This window comes from Pelophylax lessonae (genome assembly GCF_965119305.1).
Source record: "Pelophylax lessonae genome assembly, chromosome: 10".
Lineage (NCBI taxonomy): Eukaryota > Metazoa > Chordata > Amphibia > Anura > Ranidae > Pelophylax > Pelophylax lessonae.
Window position 1 is genome coordinate 142,065,796 of NC_138777.1, and position 24,808 is coordinate 142,090,603.

General features: G+C 45.6%; 1 protein-coding gene across 5 annotated transcripts in view; it reads right to left on the reverse strand.

The window, feature by feature from the left end:
- The window catches only part of DUS2 (dihydrouridine synthase 2), a 1,337,959-nt gene that overhangs the window by 963,502 nt on the left and 349,649 nt on the right, over positions 1-24,808 (reverse strand). For all 5 annotated transcript variants that reach the window (XM_082270346.1, XM_082270343.1, XM_082270344.1 and 2 more), the window contains exon 4: positions 13,739-13,830. In XM_082270346.1, coding sequence (XP_082126472.1) covers positions 13,739-13,830 — 92 coding nt within the window. The remainder of the gene's footprint in view (positions 1-13,738; positions 13,831-24,808) is intronic.

Consider the following 24,808-nt stretch of genomic DNA (forward strand, 5'->3'; position numbering starts at 1 on the left):
CCCTCAGTCTTGTATTTTTTGAAGGCCTTTTCTTTAGCACTAATATGCATTTTTATGTTGGAGTAGGTCATGACACAGTGGCTCTGAGAAAGAGGCAAAGCCTTGAAATACGACAGCCGTCATCCAAACAGGACTATGGACAATTGCATGGACTACTCCTGATACTCAATCATTTGAGTCTGATATGATCTCTTTTCACCTTTGTTTCTGAGCAGCCATTTTTATGTTTTATTAATAAAGTCAAATATTGAGGATAATGCGCTGGGTCGGTGAGCCCTTCTTTGTGTTTTTTGTTGGAAGGTGGAGGAGCGCAGCTCCGTGATATCATCATGGAAGAGGACTCCAGTGGCCACCTGTGAAGCTCTGGTGAACTCCATTTCCAAGAGGGTTAAGGCAGTGCTGGAAAATAATGGTGGCCACAGAAAATATTGACACTTTGGGCCCAATTTGGAATTTTTTACTTAGGGCTGTACTCACTTTTGTTGCCAGCGTTTTTTTAGACATTAATGGATGTGCATGGAGTTATTTTGAGGGGAGAGCAAATATACACTGTTATACAACCTGTACATTCACTACTTTACATTATAGTAACGTGTCATTTCTTCAGTATTGTCAGATAAAAAGATATAATAAAATATTTACAAAAATGTGAACTCACTTTTGTGAGATACTGAATATCCATTTCCACCCTAGCATTACAGGTTTTCAGATCCAAAATTCATCACACACCATTAGTCTCTTTGCTGATGATATTATATTATTGCTTTTGGATGTAGAGAATTCCCTGGCTTTGGTACACTCTGCTTTAACACTGTTTAATCACATTTCCTATTACAAGGTGATCAGGACTAAGTCTTAGATCTAGACATCCCTCCATCCATAAAACAAAAACTTAACTCATCGTTTCCGTATACATGGAGTGATTAAGGGCCAAAATAATTCGGTATTACACTAATGCTATATACTGGCTATATCCTTTCAGGAACCCGTTACCACTTCGCTCCCTCAACCTCTACTCAGTTTGCCCATCTTCATCCCAGATCTTAATGTTGCTAGGTGGGTGTCCAGGGGATAAACTAACTAATGGTAGGCCCAGCACCAAAAACCTTTAGATATCTGCAGACTGAATATGGTTAATCGAATGCTGATTAATATACATACTTACAGGTCATGTATTTTCTCTGTTCCAATCCAAGCACCTCCATATCTCTGCCATGGCGTGTAACCCAATATTATACTATGCCTATTACCAAGACTAAGGGAATTTCAATATTTTATAATTTGTTCAACAATAAAAATGTGTTTATTAAGGCTTCCCACATCCAAGCATGGGAAAAGAATTTGGTAACTCTTACACTCCTGCAAAATGGCAAAAGGCACTTAGTACCACATATGCGGCCTCAAGAAGCACTAATCTATGGGAACTCACACAGAACAATATTTCCGCTAAAAATGCACTTAAACGGGGGGCGTGGCCAGCGCGGGACTGGAGATGGACGCTTGATTCCTCGCTCAGGCACCAGGCGATAGAATCCAGCGCCATCATCAGCCATCTGGGCAGAATCCACCAGCCATCCTCGCACTGAAGCATCACAGCCAGCTCTCATAAATGAATAGAAAGAGAAAGGAGGAGAAAGGACCGAAGAAATTGACTGCTTTCTTACTTCTGCTGCCTCTGGGCGGTCGACAAGATGGTGCCAGCGCCCCGGGCCTTGCCGCCTCTTAGCAGAGGCGGGATCTTTACTCGGACCTCCCGGAGGATATACCCCCCCCCCCCCAGGGGCCACAACGCTGAAGGTACTCTCCCAAAACCCCTCAGAGCCCACCAGCCCCCTCGTGTGGCAGCCCTGCTAAATCCAAGATGAGGCTGGCTAGTAACCCTTTACTGCCAGTCTCCCTGGGGACATCTCCTATAGCTGCTTTCCCCACTGCAGGCCAACCTATCCTGGATATTGCTCTTAAGGAGATGCTGCTCTCCCTTCACACCTCCATACAGTCAGATATTGTGACACTCACTAACCGCTTTACAGCAGAAGTTCATTCCTTGGGTGACAGGGTCAATAAAAGAGAGGCATTGCCTTAAAGCAAAAACTGCAGACCTGGAAGATCGCTCCAGGAGAAATAACCTTAAAGCGGTAGTATCCCGCTTTTTGACACTTTTACCTACAGGTAAGCCTATAATAAGGCTTACCTGTAGGTACAAATAATATCTCCTAAACCGGCACGTTTAGCATGCGCTCTGAAGGTCCGGGGGGACCTTCAATTAAGTTGCCGGGAGCTTGCCGGAAAAATCACTCCCGCGCGAACCCGGAAGAGACGACGAGGGATCATGGCAGCGCCCGCAGCGATGTCCGGGGGTCTGTGTCGGGGCTTCGCTTTAAGGTAAGTTACACATAATGGGCTAGTATGCGATGCATACTAGCTCATTATGCCTTTGTCTTGCAGGTTTTTTTTTTTTATAGGGTTTACAACCGCTTTAAAATCTGGGGCATCCCAGAATCTGTGCAACCTCCTGAGCTACACAAATTTTCCCTGGATCTTTTCACTGCTAACCTCCCTGGAACTACCCCCTGGAGATCACGATCGACCGCATTCACAGGGTCCCAAAGCCCCATTTTCTTCGCCAACAAACACCTCAAGACCTACTACTGCGAGTGCACTTCTACCAGTCAAAAGAAGCCATACTCACCAAATCTAGATCACTAGGTCAGTTTCCTTACCCATATTCCAATATCCAGATCTTTGCTGACCTGTCCAAACACACCCTAGATTTAAGGAGACAACTACCATCACGAAAGCCCTGCGGAACAACAATCTCCCTTACAAATGGAAACCTTCAAAAATTGTGGTGGAGAGGAATGGAGTTTCTCACTCCGTCACTACACTGGATAGAGGCAGATCCTTGCTCCAATCTTAGGGTATTATCCCTGCCCCAGCCCCCCCGGCAGGGGTGAAAAAATCCCCAGGAAGATTGCCACAGCAATGGCAAAATGAGCCACAACGCAGCATGAGGGACACTTGATAACATGCAACCATTTTTTTCTTTTATTCACATATCCGGAATTCTGCTCGTATTCATCAAAATTCGCCTGGTGCCATTTAGCCCGTTTGGCTATAAACTGTCATTTAGACAAAGGGAGACAGCTGAATGTTTGTCTAATGTATGTTAGTTTGTCTTGTTCCCTGTTTTTCTGTCTTCCCCTCTGCAGGTTCCAACAATACACAAGTATCAAGCAAAGTGTACAAGCCTCATCCGAATCATCGGACCCTCTACTATGCCACCTTATGTTACGGTAACTGTAACACCAATGAACCCATTTCGCACCATGATTCCCTATGTACTACGAGCTGCAGTCTTGAATCCCTCAGATATGTAAATAGATGCACACCACACAAATTCCAACCCCCTCATGACTGTTAAAATACTATCAATTAATGTCAACGGCCTAAACCGCCCAGCCAAACGTGCATCACTGTGGCGCACAGCTATCAAACACAATGGCAAGATTGTTTGTGCCCAAGAGACTCACTTTTTGGATACACACGGTCCTGTCTGCACCCATAGAGACTTTCCCACTGTACTCACGGCTTCCTGCTCCAAGAACAGGAAAGGGGTGCTGGTTGCGATCCACAAATCTTTATACTTTCGTCTTATTACGAGGGTGGCAGACCCCAATGGCAGATATCTCATTGTGTGTTCTATAGATGGCTGCACTATGACTCTGGTCTCATTATATGTCCCCAATATCCACCAAATCCAGTTTCTAAACCGCACGATCAAAAAGATATGCTCGGCTCAGAAAGGACCATTAATCCTGTGCGGGGACTTCAACTTACCACCCGACAGACTTATGGACACTTCCGCCAGGGGTACCAGACACCATCAGTCCCTGCAAGGTTTTATAAACAGAAATGACCTTTTTTGATGTTTAGAGATGCCACCACCCTTCCGACCGAGAATACTCGCACCATTCTGCTATTCACAATACCTACTTGCGCATCAGTCTAATTTTAACTGACAAAGGGTTCCTTCAGATAACCGCGGACTCTGAGATAGCCCCAATTACTTGGTCGGACCACGCCCCTGTTAGAGTCTCGCTAACACTCTCTCCTACCGTTCCCACACAATAGCTATGGTGGGCAAGAGCTGATATCCTGAAACACCTAGAAAATGCTGACTTTCTCCAAACTCATTAAACTTCTTCCGCGAGAATGTGGGGTCGGTATCGGAGTCCGCGACCCTCTGGAATGCCCATAAGGCATATAGCAGGGGGGTATTGATTCAATTGCAGCATAGGACAAATAAGAAGCGGTTGCAACACATAGATAGATTGACAGAGGAAATAAAATCCATAGGATCCCAAAACCAAGCCAATCTCTCCATTGACGTAAAGCAAAACAAAAACTCCTGACACTCAGACAGGAACTCAGGTCGCACCTACTTGACACCTATGAGAGAAACCTACAAAAAACCAAAGCTAAATACTATGGCACTAGCAACAAGGCGGTTAAAATGTTAACAGCCAAATTAACTACCTCAATACTGGGCACTTAAACCCCCTTCCTTCCCAGACCAATTTTCAGCTTTTAGCGCTGTTGCATTTTGAATGACAATTGCGCAGTCATGCAACACTGTGCCTAAACCAAATCTGTGTCATTTTTTTCCCCACAAATAGAGCTTTCTTTTGGTGGTATTTGATCACCGCAAGGTTTTTCTTTTTTGGTGCACAAATAAAAAAAGACCAAAAAGTTTGAAAAAAAAAAAGTTTTTTTGTTATAAAATTTTGTTAATAGATATGTTTTTTCCTGATGAGCACCGATGAGGCCGCACTGACAGGCACTGATGAGGAGGCACTGATGGGGTGTCATTGATGGGGTGGCACTGGTAGGTAGCACTGATGGGCACTGATATGTGGCACTGATAGGTAGCACTGATATGCAGCATTGGTGGGCACTGATAGGCAGCGCTGATGGGCACTGATAGGCAGCACTGATCGGTGGCACTGATGGGCGGCACTGATAGGCGGCACTGATAGGCACTGATAGGCAGCACTGATAGGCAGCAATGGTGGGCAATAATGGGCACTGGTAGGCAGCACTGATAGGTGGCAATAATGGGCACTGGTGGGCAGCACTGATAGATGGCATTGGTGGGCAGCACTGATAGGGAGGGCACCACTGGCAGGCTCTCTGAGCCCTGATTGCCATCCCTGGTGGTCATGGGTGGGCATCCCTGGTGGCTCTAATAAAAAAAGAGAGAAACGGAGCGCCTCTAAGTGCAGCATTTATTGAACAATATCAGACACATAGTAGTAGCAACTCACATGTTGAAGGAAAAAGACAGGCTATGAAAGCTCCGGTGGTAGGCTGATGGAAATCCAGGGGTCCCGAGGAGTGGAGATGCCGAGAGCCGGTCTGAAGGGCGGAACGACACTGCCCTGGGAATTGTCCGTCTTCCGGATGCGGCTGGGCGCCAGAGGACCAAGCTGGAACGCAGCGTACGCTGCTTGACATCACCGGAAGCTTAGGGATGACACGACGCGTTTCAGAGGCGCGAGCTAGCCTCATTCCCAATTCAGTTTGGTAGCAAGCAGTAGATAGTCCATGAACCCCAAAAGAGGGGCGGGCGGCAACTGTCAGAGGACCCAGAGAAAGGAATTTTACGGTAAGATTTTACAAAAATTCGGTTTTCTCTTACGTCCTCTAACAGTCGCCGCCCCTCATATAGTCTTCACCAATGGGATGTCCCAAAGCAGTGTAGACAACGCAACCATCTCAAGGTAACGAAGCACCCAAGGTCAGATAAAGGAACCTTATCTGAACCAGAAATGTAACCCACTGGGAAAAAGGAAAGCTCAACAGGAGCGAACAAACCCAGGAAGGTAAAATAACCAAGGGGGAAAAAACACCCACAGGAGGGGACAGGCTAAAAACGCCATGTCTCCCCCAAAGTACTGCCTCACACAAAACTTTGCAGCCAAAGGAGGCATTTGCCGATGCCAAAACATCAAGTTAGTAAACTCTGTAAAGGTGTGCAGGGACGACCAGGTCGCCGCATTGCACATCTGGGACACCGACGCCTGATGGCGAAAGGCCCCAAAAGGCACCCTCCGCTCCGAAGAGTGCGCCATGACAGGGAAGGGCGGAACACGATCCCTAGGCAAATAAGCCTGTACAATCGTCCGTCTGAACCAGACAGGAATGGTTGCCGCAGACGCAGCCATACCCTTCCGAGACCCTCAGGAAGGGCAAAAAAGAGAAACCGACCTTCTGAAGGATTCAGTAGATGACAGGTAACATCGCCCTGACAACATCCAAGGAATGCAAAAATCCGTAGGATGCGTAGGATTCGCACACAGCGAAAGCAAAACAATGTCCTCATGGAGATGGACAAAAGACACCACCTTCGGAAAGAAGGATTGATGAGGTCGGAAGATCACCTTATCCCTATGAACCACCAGGTAGGGGGAGCGGCAAGATAAGACCGACAACTCCGACACACTGCAAGCAGATGCGATCGCCACCAGAAAGGCAACTTTCCGTGACAGTGCAAGCAGAGGAATCTCCTGGATGTTCTCAAAGGGAGGAAGACGTCGCAAGACGACAGAACCAAATTCAAGTCCCAAGGGGTTAAGGGCGCCCACCGAGGGGGCCAAATGACGCACCCCTTGAGTAAAGTTGCGGATCAAAGAGTTTGACGCAAAAATCGCAAGTGCAGCAGTAAGGGAGCTGGGCACAGAGGATTCAGGAGTACCTGAATCCTCCACCAGAGCTGGGGGGGAATTTACTGTCCTGGGAATCCATTAAGAACACACTTAAAACTTCTATGGCGCTGGCACTTTAACCACTTTACCGCTGCTCACTAGAGCTCTACTGTGGCAAAGTGGCTCTTGTAGATCTGACGACGTAGACCTACGTCGGCAGACACTCCCCCTTCTCGGCGGGCCGCCGGAGGCTTGCTCCCACTGTATTCAGTCACAGCGGGAGTCGGGCCAGGGAAGGAGCGGCGGTATTCACCGCCGCTCTTCCCCGATCGTCGGGGAATCGAGTCTGGAGATCCGCTCGCTTGTGTAAACAAAGCGGGCGGATCTCCTAAGTGACAGGTAGCATAGCTGAACCTGCGATCTGTCCCTGTGTCACTCAGTCACCTCCCCCCACACACGTCAGTAAGCAACAGGCATACATTAACCCCTCCCTCTCCAATAAAATTAACCCCTTCCCTGCCAGTGTCATTTTTACAGTAACAGTGCATATTTATAGCACTGATTACTGTAGTAATGTCACTGGTACCCTCAAAAGTTTCAAAAATGTCAGTCAAGGGTCCGATCTGTCCGCCGCAATGTCGCAGTCCCGCAAAAAAAAAAAAAATTGCAGATCGCCGCCATTACTCGTTAAAAATAAAAACACCAAAAACGACAGAAATCTTTGCCTTAGTTAGTAAACGCAATAACCTTTGTGCAAACCAATCAAAATACTCTTATTGCAATTTTTTTTACCAAAAATATGTAGCAGAAAACAAATTGGCCTAGAATGATAAAAAATTTTAATTTTTACATTTTTTTGGGGGGGAGGGGAATTTCATATAATAAAATGTGAAAAATATTGTTATTTTTTCAAAATTGTCGCTCTTTTTTTGTTTATAGCGCAAAAAGTAAAAATCGCACAGGTGATCAAATACCACCAAAGAAAGCTCTGTTTGTGGGAAAAAAAGGACGTAAATTTCGTTTGGGTATGGCGTTGCATGACCGCGCAATTGTCAATTAAATTCGCACAGTGCCGAATCGCAAAAAGTGGGGCCCAGACGTAAGACAGCAAATCCTCCGGTGGTAAAGTGGTTAAATCGCGACAGCCGCGGATCGCACCGCTACCGCAATAGTGGAAGAAATAGCACAAGTTTGAAAAACTGCAGGAAAAAAGTAGCCAGCATGAAAAGTACCCAGAATAGGCTTAAAAAGCCCCCAGAAGTATGTGCATACAGTTACCCATGCCGCAGGATCGATCAGAGCGTCTGAGGAGAGGAAGTGATGTCACTCTGCTAGAGGACTAGACTAAGGAAAAATGGTTGCCAATTAAAGTCTATGGGGAGGCTCCGGGAAAATGGCCGCCGAGCACGTGAGGAAGGACCTTGCCACAACAAAGATGGAGCCGAAAAGGGCGCGATTTTGCTACAGGGGGAGTGCTATTGCCCATACATGAAGCCAAGCAAGCTGCCCACACTAAAAATGGCGGCCCCGCGGCTTTTCACTCGCAGCGGGCCCCACACACACGTCTGACACCCCAAAGTAGTCCAAACACCCACAGGGGAGAGGGACCCCCGCAACCCCCCCCCCCCCCAGCGCGGCATAACCGCTACAGCGCCCCCACAGGGACTGGGAGGGACACACGGGAGGTACACCGACAGACATGAGGGAACAACACAGACACCAAAAGAGCTTGCCATTCCCAGCACAGAGGCCCCACAGACACCCCCCGACAGACAATGCCACAGTCAGAGGGGAACATGGTACTCACCGACCAGCGATAGCGTGGGTGCCGCCGTGAGACAGGGAGCCTCCCACTCCGGGTGGGGGTACCGTCAGCCGAACAGGACGCAAGCTACACGCGGCGTACCGCAGTAGAGACATCCTAGCGAAGTGGCCACTTCGCGGGCTTTGTCCCTGAGGACAGGGACAGGTCGTTTGCAAGGCCTGGGTGTATGCATAGCCTGCTAAACGCTCGATGGCAGGCTGGGATTCCATAAGGTTCTCTGTCCTGGGACACCAGGACAACCAGTCCGATTCCCAGCTCCGCAACGCTGTAGTCTTCCTAAGTCTGACTAACTAAGCGCAGGAACAAATAAAAAGCTACTAGTGCAAAGATAAACACACTTAGCAGAAAATAAAATGTAATAAAACAGAGAAAAGGCTGAGACTGTAGCCCCAGCACAGGGAAGCCTGCCTACTCCTATCTAGGCAAAAGACAAACTCAATTGGGAATGAGGCTAGCCGGGGGTATTGGACCAGAGGGACAGCCCCCTGTAGGTGTGTCTATGCAAGTTTTGTGTTTTTAACAAATCTTCTGCCTAGCTTACTCCTGTGGATAAGAGGTCAATACCCATTGGTGAAGACTATATGAGTGGCGGCGACTGTCAGATGACGTAAGAGAAAAAAATGTTTTTCCCTATTTTTTTGTAACCTTTTTAAAAAATATAAATGTATAGGGGTAGGGAAATGGCGCTGCCCAATGGGGGTAAATATGGTAAAAATGCACTCTAGTGGGTGTCACAGGTAAAATTCATATATGTATAACTCTTCCACAAAAAATAAATAAGCAATATATTCAAGTATTACATAGAGCTAATCAATGACCCAATATGAATAAATAAAGTACTTGGTGTTGTGATCTATTTAAATAAATGATAGCGTAGTTGCGTCACTTCCTGATCCGGAGCGGTCGTGGAACGCATTGCATTCCGGAACTACATTCATTTCGGCCGATTGCCTGCATGATTTCTCCCTGCATAGGGACACATTTTTAACGCTGATTTTTACAATGCAAATGTGAGTACCTTAACTTATGATCTACAATAAAGTATATTACGGTATCACACTATATGTCCCCCCCCTGTTCATTTTATACACACCACCACCGGAGCCTAACCTGGGAGCAAGTTGAATATTGAGAAACAGCACTGTCCCCTCCCCCCCTGACACAGAGAAGTACGGAAGTAGAGGACTGACAGGAGAATTTACCTCCACGCTGTGGTATACAGCTTTAATATACCCTGCCTAATACCTCTGTGTGGGGTTAGGCACTCTGGTGAGTGCAATCTTTTTTACAACCACCCTGGGCACCCTTCCTTTGTACACAAAGAGTTTTGGGATTGCCACCTGGAGATCAAGCACTTTCACCTATGAACTTTATTTTCATGATTTTTGCACTTAATATCCAGCAGATGTCAATGTGCATATCATAACCTGCACCTTTTTTGATATAATAGGAGCCATTTATATACCCTACCTTCACACCTACCATTCACTCTGCACCTTTCTCAGTGTATACACCTACCTTAGGTGGTACACTGTTGCACCTATCACTATATTATTTATTTTGTTTCATATATAAATTTATATTTATTCATATATTGTCACCAGTTTTATTATATGAAACACCATCATCTATCGGTTATTTATTATCAGTATTGTTATAAAATTATTTATTGAGGTTTTACCTCCCACAAGTCACTTTTTGGATTGCACTTTATGTTACATAGTCACCTTATTTAAATAGATCACGACACCAAGTACTTTATTTACTCATATTGTGGTCACTGATTAGCTCTATGTAATACTTGAATATATTGCTTATTTATTTTTTGTGGAAGTTATACATATATCAATTTTACCTGTGACACCCACTAGAGTGCATTTTTAACATATTTACCCCCATTGGGCAGCGCCATTTCCCTACCCCTATACATTTATAATCTAGATATAGCTCTTTGCTATATTTTAGGGAGGCTGCAGCCCCTTCTTCCCTTAAAATTCCATAGCGCGGGACTTTCTCTTTATACATACTTTTTAAAAAATAGTTTTACGTTTTTACGCAGAGATATCGATTAGCTATTTTTTTTTATTGCTTAATATTCTATTTTCCCGCTCTTCAGGACAACATAGCGGATGAAAGAGAGGCTTTGGAGGAGGCAGCGGAAGAACCATTAGAAGAATCGCCAACCAGTGCCACAGGCAGCACTATCCTTGCTTCCCCCTCATTAAGCAAGCATGGCATTCCACATTTCAGGTAACTGTCCGTCTGTCTATCTCTTTGTCTGACTCTCTGTCAGTCTGTCTCTCTGTGTCTACCTGAACATTTTAAATTTTTTGGCAGCAATCAGCAGACCTGGATGTGGCATCAAGCAGCCAAGGACGTGGCAGTGTGCACGGCTTTAGCGGTGTGCATGGCTGCAATCAGCATGCGGGGGGCGGTTTAGTATTGAAACCCGAAGACAGGGTACTAGCACTGCTGCAGGAAGTGCCGCCATTTATACCATATCTTGGAGGACATTGGGGAAGACCAGAAGCATTGTATGGATCGCATGTATGCTATTGCAATGCAATATTGACATGCAAAATTAAGTGGTGGGCCACCACCAAGCAATCCATACTGTCAGGGTTATTTGGGGAGGTTAATTTCACAAATAGAAATGAAATGTCATATTTTGATCTGTATAGAATTAGCAATGACATCCATTTTTGTCAGGTTACTAAAAGGTTAAATCTCCTTTAAAAGTGCCTGTTCAGGAAATTCTTAAACAGGTTTACCCCAGACATGTTGTGTTGACCTAAGGTAATAAATAAATAGTCTGTTGACTTTCTTTAAGATAAGGTCTAAGACACTATTCCAAGGTAATCTTGTTTGTGTGGGATCATAAAACAAGTCAGTATTTTTCTGTGTTTAGATCAATTTTAAAATAAGATTTAAAGATATATATTATAATCTTATATGTAAAGGAATATTAACACTGAAATATATATATATATATATATAACTAGCATACATAGATATGTAGAAGACCGTTATATATTATAATTGTTTCATATTTTGCTAACTTCTAACTTTACTGATTTTGATGACTCATCTCTGTATGTCAAGAAAGAAAGACTTCATGTTAATCCTTGTAAGATGTAGAAAGCATCATAAAATTTTGTTTGACCTTGCTAGACTCCAGAAAGTCTGAATTGTAAGCCATCTGTCAATTTAGGGTGCAAAGTTTATTTGAAGACAAATAATGCTGCTATATTGCTACAAACTGAACCTAAAGAGCAATGCAATACTGCCATCAATGGTCACTGAATGCTACTACGGTAATTGAAGTCTTGGGTTAAAAAGTAAAATCCAATATATTACATAAGATATATTAAATATTAGAATGGTGTTATCAAGATTAATTCCTTATTTAGATACATGATGGATATTAAATGGACATTTAGTAGATGAAAGCATGGTTACATTTTATGTTGTTTTATAATAGTCTTAAATGGAGAAATCTTATTTCATTTTAATATACTGGTTGACCAAGAGGTGTCACCCTATGACATCACCAGTTAATGAATAAGATGTTCCAACCAATGATGATCATGTTACTCCCTCTGGGTTTAACTTATGGTAATTTTAATAGTCCTTTGTTCTATACCATATAAAAGCCCAGATGAGACACATGACACATCACATTTCGCCCAATATACATCACACTTACAACATACACACTACTGCAACCATGCACAGACTCATTTACACAGACTCCATTTCAATCCACCATGTATCTGAACCTTTGAGGGACGCCAAGCGAAACTCCTCCCTAATTGGCCACCATCTTGGAAAAGCAGCCATCTTAAGGAACCTGGTAACAACTATTCTAAGCTAGCGGCCATTTTAAATATGGTAAATATGCCTTGCTAATTATGTGATTATTATTCAATATTGTTTATGTACTTCCTTAAATATTTTACATTTCATATTTAAAGGGTAACGAGAGTGCAATCCCAGCCGTATAAACCATATATAGATTTTTCTCTAAAGAGATGATTTTTCTTTTTATAACATTTTTATTAATATCAGATTAAGCGCATTATTTGCGATTTTACGTCTTCCGTTTTGCATGGCTTATTCTCACTTCATCTGCAGTGGAATGACTTTCGGCCGTGTGATTCGCAGACAATTGTGGTCTGATTATATAGAATATTCATTTATGGTTTCTACTACATCTGGGAAAAATGGTAATCTTGCTTTCGTTTCACTTTCACTTGCTTTATTTTCACTTTCATTATTGAGCCACCAATCATATTGCATTTATTGTTTGAAGTTTGTATTTTTGTGAAGTTATATCTTTTTGTGTCATATTAAGTTTGATCATTTATCGTGATTACATGTCTCGTGAATAAAACTTTTATATATTCCATACTGTAGACTGTTTTCACTAATATTGGTATATGCTTTTAAAAATAAATTAATCAATAAAAAGAATTCGCTACATATTGATTTATGGAATAAGTTAAGATTCTCCTTTCGCACAGATCTTTGCTTATTATTAACCATAAATAGATACCGTTATATTCAGAGCAGTATAAACATTCTGACATAATGGAGGCACAGCGAGATATTATTAATTTATTATTAATTCTGACAATACAATTCTTTTAAGGATCCCCCAATGGCCCCCGGCACCCCTCAGCAATGCTAGTACCCCCCTCCTGAACACCAGCTCCCACCTACTGAGTCCCAGACCTCCTTTTACCCCCCAATATTCCCATGAGTGGGGTAAATGTATGCAAAAGGGGCAGCATATGCTTGCCTCACCCAGAGGAAGATGACAAAATTTTCCCTGTGCATGGGGTAAACGTGTGGACACCCCAAAAGGGGCAGCATATTATTTTCCTCATGCAGAGGAAAAGGACACATTTTCCTCTGCATTGGCTAAACATATGCACAGCCTAAAAAGAGCAGGAAGTTGTCTTGTCCCTTTGGTCAATAGTAATAGAAACAAACTAGCTGAGGCGACACAGACATAGGGGAATTATTTAGTCATAACATTACAAATTGCAAACACAACACGTGGCGCACCATGTAAGGCAAACAAACAATACAGGAAATAAAAATACACTAATATTTAGTTCAAACAACAAACACATTTAAAAGTGTACCATATCTTTAGAGCAAACAGTAGTTCATGAAATATGGAATAATAAAAAAAGGATCTTACCATTTGAAAAACAATGCAGCCTCTCTCTCTTTCACAAGTCTGAAAAACAACTCTCTCTGTGGGAGACACATAATCCACAGTCTGGAGGACTTCTAAGAAACCAGACAGCAAAAACATAATTTAAGTATACAATTGACATTTACAGTGGTCAGACACTAATATGCTTATGTGCAAACATTTGAAATAGTTAAAAAAAGAGCAATGTTTTTTATAAACAAAATACTCCTCCGAAGCAAAAAGAAGACGACTCCTTCTCAGTGAAATTATAACTGTCTGACATCCCCTCCACCCAAGTAAGAAAAAGATAATCTTGAATCAGTAGGACCTGTCAGCTACAATGATGTCCCATACCAGAGTGTAATATTGGCACAGGCAATCCCATGTCAAGGTAAAAATTTCCCTTAAATGGAACCAGAGTACGAGTCAAAAAAAAAATTTCGAACAGGGTAACAGGACACCCCCCCCCCCCCCAACACAGAGTCACAATTTACAATATCCGTCAAAGCTGACGAAGACTGTGTAGGACCCTCAGATACAATATAAGAAATCCCCAGGAAGAACAGAAAAATATGAAACAGCTTTCAATCAAGGGATAAGTGTCCATTCACACTGGTACGACTTGTCAGGCGACTTGGCCAGCCTGACAAGTCACGCACCGTCGCGTCCCATGGTGTAGTACAGGACCGGTTCTAATAGGAGCGACACAAGACGCTCCGACTTAGAAAAAGGGTCCTGTACAACTTCAGGACGACCTGGAGCGACTTGCATAGACATTCATTTTATGAAGTCCGTGCAAGTCGTGCCGAAGTCGCGGTGCACGCGACTTCACAGGTCGCCCCCTAAGCCGGATCACCGTAGTGTGAACCGATGCTTAAAGTGATATCAAAGGCTTTATTTAAAAAGAAAAAACAAACAAACAAACATGTTATACTTACCTGCTCTGTGCAGCGGTTTTGCAGAGAGCAAACCCAAATAGTCCTCTTCGGGTCACTGCCTCCTGCCACCAGAGCAAGCAGCTTGCGATACCGCAGTTCTGCGTGTCTATTCACACACAGTCGCAGATTGGCCCCGCCCCCTCTCTCCCCTCATTTGTTTACTGGCTGTGATTGACTGCAGCGGGAACCTACTGGAGAGTCCCCAGAGAACCAAGGCACTCGTGCACATCACTAGATTGTGATTGGTTTTAATAAGTATTAGGAAGCTGGAGGGGCTGCTGCACAGAGAAGATTTTTTATCTTCATGCATAGAATGCATGAAGATAAAAAACCTTGAGACTTTAGAGACACCTTTTAAGATTATCCTCTTGACAGCAAAATTCTCTCAAGAGCATGGTTCATGACTAAGACCTAAAGATACTGCACAGTCCATGCCAGGAAAAATTATATAAGTCCCACCCTGGAGTTATCCATATTTTTTCAGGTGCATCAGCATGAACCAGCTGCTGAAGTACCGATTCCAGGCTAAACCACTATTTAGAGCTGCAGTTTATTGAAGAGATGGCAATCAAAATCAAAATGGTGGAAGTTCCAGAACAATGGAGATTAACCACTTTACCACCGGAGGATTTTGCTGTCTTACGTCTGGGCCACTTCTTGCGATTCGGCACGGTGCAAATTTAACTGACAATTGCGCAGACATGCAATGCCATACCCAAACGAAATTTACGTCCTTTTTTTCCCACAAACAGAGCTTTCTTTTGGTGGTATTTGATCACCTGTGTGATTTTTACTTTTTGCGCTATAAACAAAAAAAGAGCGACAATTTTGAAAAAAACTGAATTTTTGTAAAATCTTACCTGTTAAATTCCTTTCTCTGAGTCCTCCGACAGTCGCCGCCTCTTCATATTCGTCACAATGGGGTAATTGACCTTTGCTCCGTAGGAGTAGCTAGGCAACAGAATATGTCAATATTAAAGCTTTTAACATATCCCACCCCCAGGGGGTGGTCCCCTCAGTCAATACCCTCCTACTTCCTGTATCCATACCTCAGTTTTAGTGGAATAGCAGTAAAGTATATAACCACACCCCAAAAGAGGGGCGGGGGCGGCGACTGTCGGAGGACTCAGAGAAAGGAATTTTACAGGTAAGATTTTACAAAAATTCTGTTTTCTCTTACGTCCTCCGACACTCGCCGCCTCTTCATATTTGTCACAATGGGGACGTCCCAAAGCAGTACAAACATGAGGGGTGGGAAACGCAGCCGCGCCCAAGGCAACGCAGTCTCCACATCAGAGAAAGGAACCTTACCAAAGGAAGGAAACCAGCTGGGAAGCATGAAAAAAACTTGCTCAACAGGAGCAACAACCCAGGAAAAAACAAATAACCTAGGGATAAAAAACATATCCCAACAGCCAAGGGTCCAAAACAAAGGACCCTAAGGAACCGCCGCACTAAGAACCTTGCGGCCAAAAGAAGCATCTGCCGATGCCTGAACATCCACCTTGTAGAATTTTGTGAATGTGTGAACGGTCGACCAAGTCGCCGCCTTACACACCTGGGCCACAGAAGCCCCATGACGACAGGCCCAAGACGTACTCAGAGATCTGGTAGAGTGCGCCTTCACAGGCATAGGAGGAACTTTCCCCTTCAAAGCATAGGCCTGTTCAACAGTCTGTCTGATCCATTTGGCGATGGTAGAAGCCGACGCCGCCATAACCTTCCGAGGTCCCTCAGGAAGGACAAACAAAGAATCCGACTTGCGAAAAGATTCAGTCGCTTTCAGGTAAACCCTAAGCGCCCGAACAACATCCAAGGAATGCAAATCCACCTCCTTCGGATGTTTAGGCTTCGCGCAGAGCGAAGGCAAGACAATGTCCTCATTGAGGTGAAAATCCGAAATCCTCTTCGGAAGAAAAGAAGGGTTAGGTCGCAAGACCACCTTATCCAAGTGAATGACCAGATAAGGAGACCTGCAGGACAAAGCTGCCAGCTCCGACACTCTGCGAGCCGAAGTGATCGCCACCAAAAAGGCGACATTCTTGGACAACATGGACAAAGAGATCTTCCTGATCTGTTCGAAAGGAGCACGTTGCAACACGGACAGAACAAGGTTCAAGTCCCAAGGAGGCAGAGGTTCCCTCCTAGGAGGGACCAAGTGCCGCACCCCCTGAACAAAAGTGCTAACCAGGGGGTTAGATGCCACAGGACGTTGAAAAAGAACGGCCAGCGCAGAAATCTGACCCTTGATCGTAGCCAGCGCCAAACGCTGGTCAACACCCGTTTGAAGGAAGGACAACACCCTAGACACCGAGCATGTGCGAGGGGAATAACCCCTGGACTCACACCAGGCAAAATAGGCCTTCCAAGTACGGTAATAGACCTTCCCCGAAGAAGACTTTCTCGCGTTGATCAAAGTGTGAATGACCTCAGGGGAGAGACCCCTATCCCTCAGGACCTTGGTTTCAACAGCCAGGCCGTCAAAGCCAGCGACTGTAAAGCAGGATGGAATATCGGTCCTTGAGACAGGAGATCTTCTCGCAGAGGCAGACGCCACGGAGCGTCGACCGCCAGATTCACGAGGTCTGCGTACCAGGACCGGCGAGGCCAGTCCGGCGCCACAAGAATCACCGTGTGCGGTTCCGAGGTCAACCTGCGAAGGAACCTGGACAGCAGTTGAATCGGTGGAAACGCATACATCAGTCGATACCGATGCCACGGAGCTACCAACGCGTCTGACGCGTCTGCCCGAGGATCGCGCGTCCTTGCCACGAACCTTTCCACCTTGGTGATCAGATGAGACGCGAACAGGTCTACCTCCGGAAGACCCCACTTCGCGCACAACATCTGGAAAACATCCGGGTGGAAGAACCATTCCCCCTGGTCCAGGGATTGGCGACTCAGATAATCCGCCTGCCAGTTCTACACCCCCGGAATGTGAACCGCCGATATCGCCGGGACGTGTGTCTCGGCCCAAGACAGAATGTCGGCCACCTCCCGAGCCGCTCAGGCACTCCTGGTGCCCCCTTGGTGGTTGATGTAGGCCACCGCCGTGGCATTGTCCGTCTGCACCCGAACCGGACGGCCCTGCAGCCTGTCCGTCCAACGTCGAAGGCAGAGATTTATCGCTCGCAATTCCAGAATGTTGATCGGAAGGGAGGATTCCTCCTCCGACCAAGTTCCCTGGGCGGACAGAACGCCCAGAACACCACCCCACCCCGACAGGCTGGCATCCGTGGTGACCACCGTCCATGAAAGAGGACGAAAAGACTTGCCCCCCGACACTGCCGGGGACTGGAGCCACCACAGAAGATCCCTTCTGGTGCGATGGCTCAACGAAATCTGGAGATCCAGAGATTGCGGGCGCCCGTCCCACCTGGACAGGATCTCCGCTTGGAGACCCCGCGTGTGAAACTGGGCGAAGGGAATCGCCTCGAAGGTCGAGACCATCAATCCCAGACATCGCATGCACGTCCGGAGGGACGCGCACGGAACGTCCCTGTGGGACCTGACCTCCTCCTGAAGAGTCCTGAGTTTGTCGTCCGGTAGGAAGACCTTCGCCTGGACCGAGTCCAGAATCATTCCCAGGTAGGGAAGACGAAACGACCTGGTATCTGGTACCTGGTATCGTCCAACCAAACTCCTGCAGAGTCTGCATCGTGACGGACAGGTCCTTCACCAGACCCTGGCTGGTCGCAGACCGAACTAGAATGTCGTCCAGATACCCCAGGACAGAGATGCCCTGGGTTCTCAACAAGGCCAGAACCGGTGCAAGCACCTTGGTGAAAACCCGCGGAGCCGAAGCGAGACCGAAGGGTAACGCCACGAACTGATAATGATCCTCCGCAATGGCGAATCGAAGGTACCTCTGGTGACCCTCCAAAATCGGGACGTGAAGGTACGCATCCTTCAAGTCGATGGAAGCCATGAATTCCCCTGGAAATAGGGCAGCCACCACCGACCGCAGGGATTCCATGCGGAACTTGCGAACCCGCACAAAGCTGTTCAGAGCCTTTAAGTCCAGAATTGGACGTACCTTGCCCTTCTTCCTGGGCACAGTGAACAGATTGGAATAGAACCCCCGAAATCTGTCCTGATGAGGCACCGGGACCACCACTCCCTGAGCCCGCAGTTCCCGCACCGCCAGGTGCAGATCCCGCAAACGCTCCGGAGACAGTTGAAGATTTGAGGGAAAAAATCTGCTCTCCGGCCGAGAGAGAAACTCGATCTTGTAACCAGACCGATCGATTTCCTGAACCCACCTGTCCCGAACACGGGCCAGCCAGGGTTGAAGAAAACCGAGCAAGCGTCCCCCCACCCCAGAACTGGGTGAGGGCGCCCTTCAGGCCGCATTGTTATGGGCAGCGGATCCGGACTGGCCGGACTTCCGCTTACCTGTCCACGGCTTCTTTTGAGAGCCTTGACCTTTGAAAGGCTTGCCCTTATAGTGCGACCGAAAGGCACGAAAGGACCCCTGAGAGGGCCGAAAAGAAGCCTGCTTCTTACCAGTAGCAGCCTTAGCCTTGTGGAATTGGGGCAAGAGCGTGCTCTTACCACCCGTGATCCCCTTTATCAGTGTATCCAAGGAATCGCCAAAAAGGCGAGATCCATTATAGGGTAGATTAGCTAAGGTTTTGCGCGAAGATTGGTCCACAGACCAACACTTCAGCCAAATCAGGCGGCGAGACAACACCGCCACACTGTGTACACGTGCAGCCAACGGTACTATATCCAAGTCCGCATCACACAAATACATGACACCCTGATGGATTTGATCCACCATATCCAGAGTCGCTGGTGGGGCCGAGTCAGCCACCAGGACGCGCCGAAGCACCTGCGTCCAATTCGCGACAGCCTGAGCTGCCATAAGTGAAGCAAAAATGGCTTCTAGCATAGAACCGGTAACCGAATAAGTATGACGGGCAAGAGACTCCAGCCTCCTGTCCGTGGCATCCGGGAACACCGGGGTATCCTCAGCAGGGATCGCAGTGGACTTATTCAAAACCGCCACCGCGTGATCCACCGGAGGCGGCACACACCAACGTTCATCAGTTGCGGGTGTGAAAGGATAACGCAGCTTGAACCTACTTGGTACAGCAAAAGGCTTGCGTAAATTGCACCATTGTTCACTAACAGCGCGCTGAAAATCTTCAGTGCAAGGAAAAACCTGCAATGTCTTACGTCTTCGCTGCGTCCCATAAAAGGCCAGGACAGCAGGAGGACATGGTTCATCCTGCAAACGCAGTGTTTGTTTGATAGAAGCAACCAAGTCATCCATGAGTGCAAGCTCTTCAGACGAGCCAGGGGGAGAATTATCAACCCCTTCAACCTCAGCCTCCACCTCAGACCCCACAAGATCCAGGGAGGAACGGGACCCCGATAAGGAGACCCCAGCCACAGCAGCCCCATCACCTTCGCCCTCTGAATCAGAGGAAATTGAAACTCTGGGCCGTTTTGTGGATTGAGCAGCCACAAGCACTTGCACCTGAGCAGCAAGGTTAGCCACAACAGTAGCCAAATCACCCCCTGGGGGGGAAACAGCAGCCCCTTGGCCTCCCACCAGAGTGAGAGGAAATTTGCTTTCCTGAGAATCCATGCCCCCAAAAGTTTGCAGAAGAATAAAGGGTAACTGCCCCTTTAAAAGCGCGGCGAGCACACCAGCACAAAGCCGACCCCACAGGGAAAAGTACAAACTCAGGCAAGGATAACAGGGATAGAGAGGATAAAACCTGGAGAGACCACCGCTGCTGCTGCCTCGATCGGTGCGCCCAGGGAAAAGGAAGTGATGCAACACAGGGCGCTCTGTTAAAGCCTATGGAAGGCTACAGTGCTAGCATGAGGCCGGAGCGATCGCCGCCAAAATGGCGGTGCTTGGCGCCGAAAATGCCGCTCCCCACACACAGTGAAAACCACAGTACACGTGCAGTATAATAAAACAATGGCGGACCGCAGCAGCGGTCGCCGCAAGTGTGCATAACACGATCCAATCATGCCCCGCAGCACACAGCCTGTCACAGAGTAAAAAACAGCACACAGTCTGACACAGAAACAGTGCAGCTTAGCCCCCCTCCTTGCAGCCCACAGAATGCAGCCAAGACAGATAGGGAGTCCTTTAGTGTGAACAGAGGCAGGGTTACACAGTCCCAGACTGACACCCCCCAAACAGACAGGTCCCCATACAGATACACTTACCTCCTAAATGGCGTGGGGAACCCGCACAAGCGATCAAGCCACTGCACATGGGACAGGGAGAGTCGCAGCCAGGACGCAGGAGAACTGCGGAGCGATACCGCAAGGCATCCAGTGAGGTAGCCACCTCACCATAGCATCCCTGCAGCGAACAGGGATGGGTCGTTCATTGTGCCAGGAAAAATACCTGACTGAACGCTCGATGGCAGGCTGGGAAGCCACTGACGCACAACCTGCGACCAGGGGGGCCAGCCCGAGACCCAGCCCGCATGATCCTCTTCATCAGAAGACCTAACTAATGCTGACAAAAGTAACAGCTAAGTAAAGAGAGAGAAAAAAAAACTCAAATAAAATCAAAAAAGAAGAGAAAGGCTGAGACAAAATGCCCCAGCATGGAGACATCCAGCTACTCCTGACAAGCTAGACAATGAAACTGGGGTATGTATACAGGAAGTAGGAGGGTATTGACTGAGGGGACCACCCCCTGGGGGTGGGATATGTTAAAAGCTTTAATATTGACATATTCTGTTGCCTAGCTACTCCTACGGAGCAAAGGTCAATTACCCCATTGTGACGAATATGAAGAGGTGGCGACTGTCGGAGGACGTAAGAGAAATAACATTTTTTTATATGAAATTCCCCCCCAAAAAATGTAAAAATCAAAATTTTTTATCATTTTAGGCCAATTTGTTTTCTGCTACATATTTTTGGTAAAAAAAAAAAAAATCGCAATAAGCATATTTTGATTGGTTTGCGCAAAAGTTATTGCGTTTACTAACTAAGGGAAAGATTTCTGTCGTTTTTGGTGTTTTTTTTTTTATAACGAGTAATGGCGGCGATCTGCGATTTTTTTTGGCGGGGCTGCGACATTGCGGCGGACAGTTCGGACCCTTGACTGACATTTTTGACACTTTTGGGAGTACCAGTGACATTACTACAGTAATCAGTGCTATAAATATGCACTGTTACTGTAAAATGACACTTACTAACGTGTGTGGGGGGAGGGGACTGAGCGACACAGAGACAGATCGCAGGTTCAAACCCTGCTCTGTTTACACAAGCGGGCGGATCTCCACACTCGATTCCCCGGCGATCGGGGAAGAGCGGCGGTGATCACCGCCGTTCCTCCCCTGGCCCGACTCCCGCTGTGACTGAATACAGCGGGAGCGAGCCTCCGGCGGCGCGCGCGCGCCGCCGAGACTAGGAAATGACCAGGAAACGTCGCCAGGCGTTATCGAGCCACTTTGCCGCAGTAGAGCTCTAGTGAGCAGCGGTAAAGTGGTTAACAATGTCTTGGCTGTTCACCAATAACCTAATAAAAAAAAAAAGGGGGGGGGAGTTAACTCTTATTACTAAAGGAACAAGATGCACTTGTTAGTAAAATGGGAGTCAAAAAACCTCTGTTACACAAAGGAGCGGAAGAACCAATCAGGGTTCTCTGTTCAAGGAGCGGAATGATAAATCTCAAATGGAGATTAGGGATGATCGAACTTTTGAAAGTTCGGGTCCGGATTCCAGAACTACATTAAAATCAATGGGACCCGAACTTCGGTAATCAAAAAACACAATTTTGAAGCCCTAACGCCCAATAAATGCCCCTAAAAAGTGCCTAGGGTTCTGGGTCATGCCCCAGGGACTAATAATCACACACAAAAAAGTTCTTAAAATTTGTCGTTTTTGATAGAGAGCCAATTATTGAAAAAATTATTGAAAAAAAAAAATGAGATTTTAGATTTAGGATTTAGTGTCTGGGGGGTATAAAAGTGTACCTGTGAAGTTTCAGCTCTGTAGCATGTCCAGAACCAGAAAAAAAGATAACTTTTCTTAGAATTTTTAGTAGTGCAGGGATGGCGTTCCGCTCCTTTCACACCTGGGCGTTTTTGTTGTAGGCATTTATTGGGCATTTTTGGGCGTCTTTGGAGGCAGGCACAACATCTGAACTTCTGTATAGGAGTATATACACACACACATATTATATATATATATATATATATATATATATATATATATATATATATATATATATATATATATATATATATATATATATACACATACACACATATAGGTGTGAAAGGAGCGGAACCCCATCCCTGCGCTACTGACATAATTTCAGTAGCGCAGGGATGGGGTTCCGCTCCTTTCACACCTATATGTGTATGTGTATATATATATGGGTGTGTGTGTGTATATTTACCCCTATACAGAAGTTCAGATGTCATGCCTGCCTCCAAAGACGTCCACAAAAAAGCCCAATAAACGCCTGAAACAAAAACGCCCAGGTGTGAAAGAGCAGAACCCCATCAATGCTCTACTAAAAATTCTAAGAAAAATCATCTTTTTTTCTGGCGGTCACCCTGACATGGATGAGTTCGGTCACCCTGGCATAGCAGTCAGAGTCAGTTCACCCTAAACTACATTACGGTCACCCTGACACGTAACAATTTCCCTACAGAAACTAGATTATTGAATCTAACTATAGTGGTATATAGTACCCTAACTACACTGCATATCCCTTTCCTCACACTAATAATTGCTAAATGACACTGGAGCAGCAGGAATAAAAGAAATGCATCCACTCTATTCCACAGCCTCTCTATTACAGTGCTAGAGATTTTGTGGGGCTATGTTATATACTGGGGGGGCGTATTCACTACTGATTGGCCTATGGACCCCCTAGTCACTCCAATCACATTCCTAGCAGACTCCTGCCCCCTCAATTGGCTTTTACTGACGTTTCTGGTCCAATCACGGGCTTTTAAAGCCAGTTCCTGTCCCATTGCATTTTGGGCGGTTCTGGTTGCCGAGTTCCGAACTTTTACCGCAAAAAGTTCGGAATTCGGCCGAATTTCGACCAGCCAATGTTCGGGTCGAACCGATGGTCGACCCGAACCGTTCGATCATCCCTAGTGGAGATAGGATTCATGAGTAAAATATATGTGTGAGGCTGACTAAACGCTGCTCAAGGGGTTGCAAAGAACCCAAAATACCCCTGCAGCACAGGGAAATTACATTTTGCAAAATACTTTTATAAAACATAGAACATTGGGAGAGAGATGGTCAGGTTTGAAAACTTGGGAAAGTAAAACACAGCAGAAAATGCAAAAGCAGCCACTGATGCTCTGGTGCTGTGAGAAGAACCACCAAAATGAATCTACACCATGTTCCAAATTATTATGCAAATTCTATTTAAGTGTCACAAAGATTAAATATTTTGTTTTTCAGTTTAACTCATGGATGGCATTGTGTCTCAGGGCTCTTTTGATCACTAAAGAAACAATCTCGGACACCTGTGATAATTACAGTCGATTGCTAGGTGAGCCCAATTTAACCACTTCCATACAGAGCAGTTACACCCCTTCCTGCCCAGACCAATTTTCAGCTTTCAGCACTCTCACAGTTTGAATGATAATTACTCAGTCATACAATGCTGTACCCAATAACATTTTTTATCATTTTTTTCACACAAATAGAGCTTTCTTTTGGTAGTATTTAATCACCACTGGGTTTTTTATTTTTTGCGATATAAGTGATAAAAGAGCGAAAATTTGAAAAAAAAAAAAAAAAAAAAAACATTTTGTTTTAGTTTCTATTATCAAATTTTGCAAATAAGTAATTTTTTTTCATAAATTTGGGCTGAAATTTATACTTCTACATATCTTTGGTAAAAATAACCCAAATTAGTGGTTATTATTTAGTTTGTGTGAAAGTTATAGAAGCTACAAGCTATGGTGCCAATCATTGAAAATTGAACACACCTGATGTACCGACGGCCTAACTCATTTCTTATAAATAAATGAAATTTGATATATATATGATAAAACACATATGTCACAAATCACAGTAGCGCAAGGATGGCGAGAACCCCTCACCACCAAACTAATGTTCACGAGGTTTCTAAAAGGCCCACATATAACATTAAAGTCATACAAAGTGACCTTGTAAG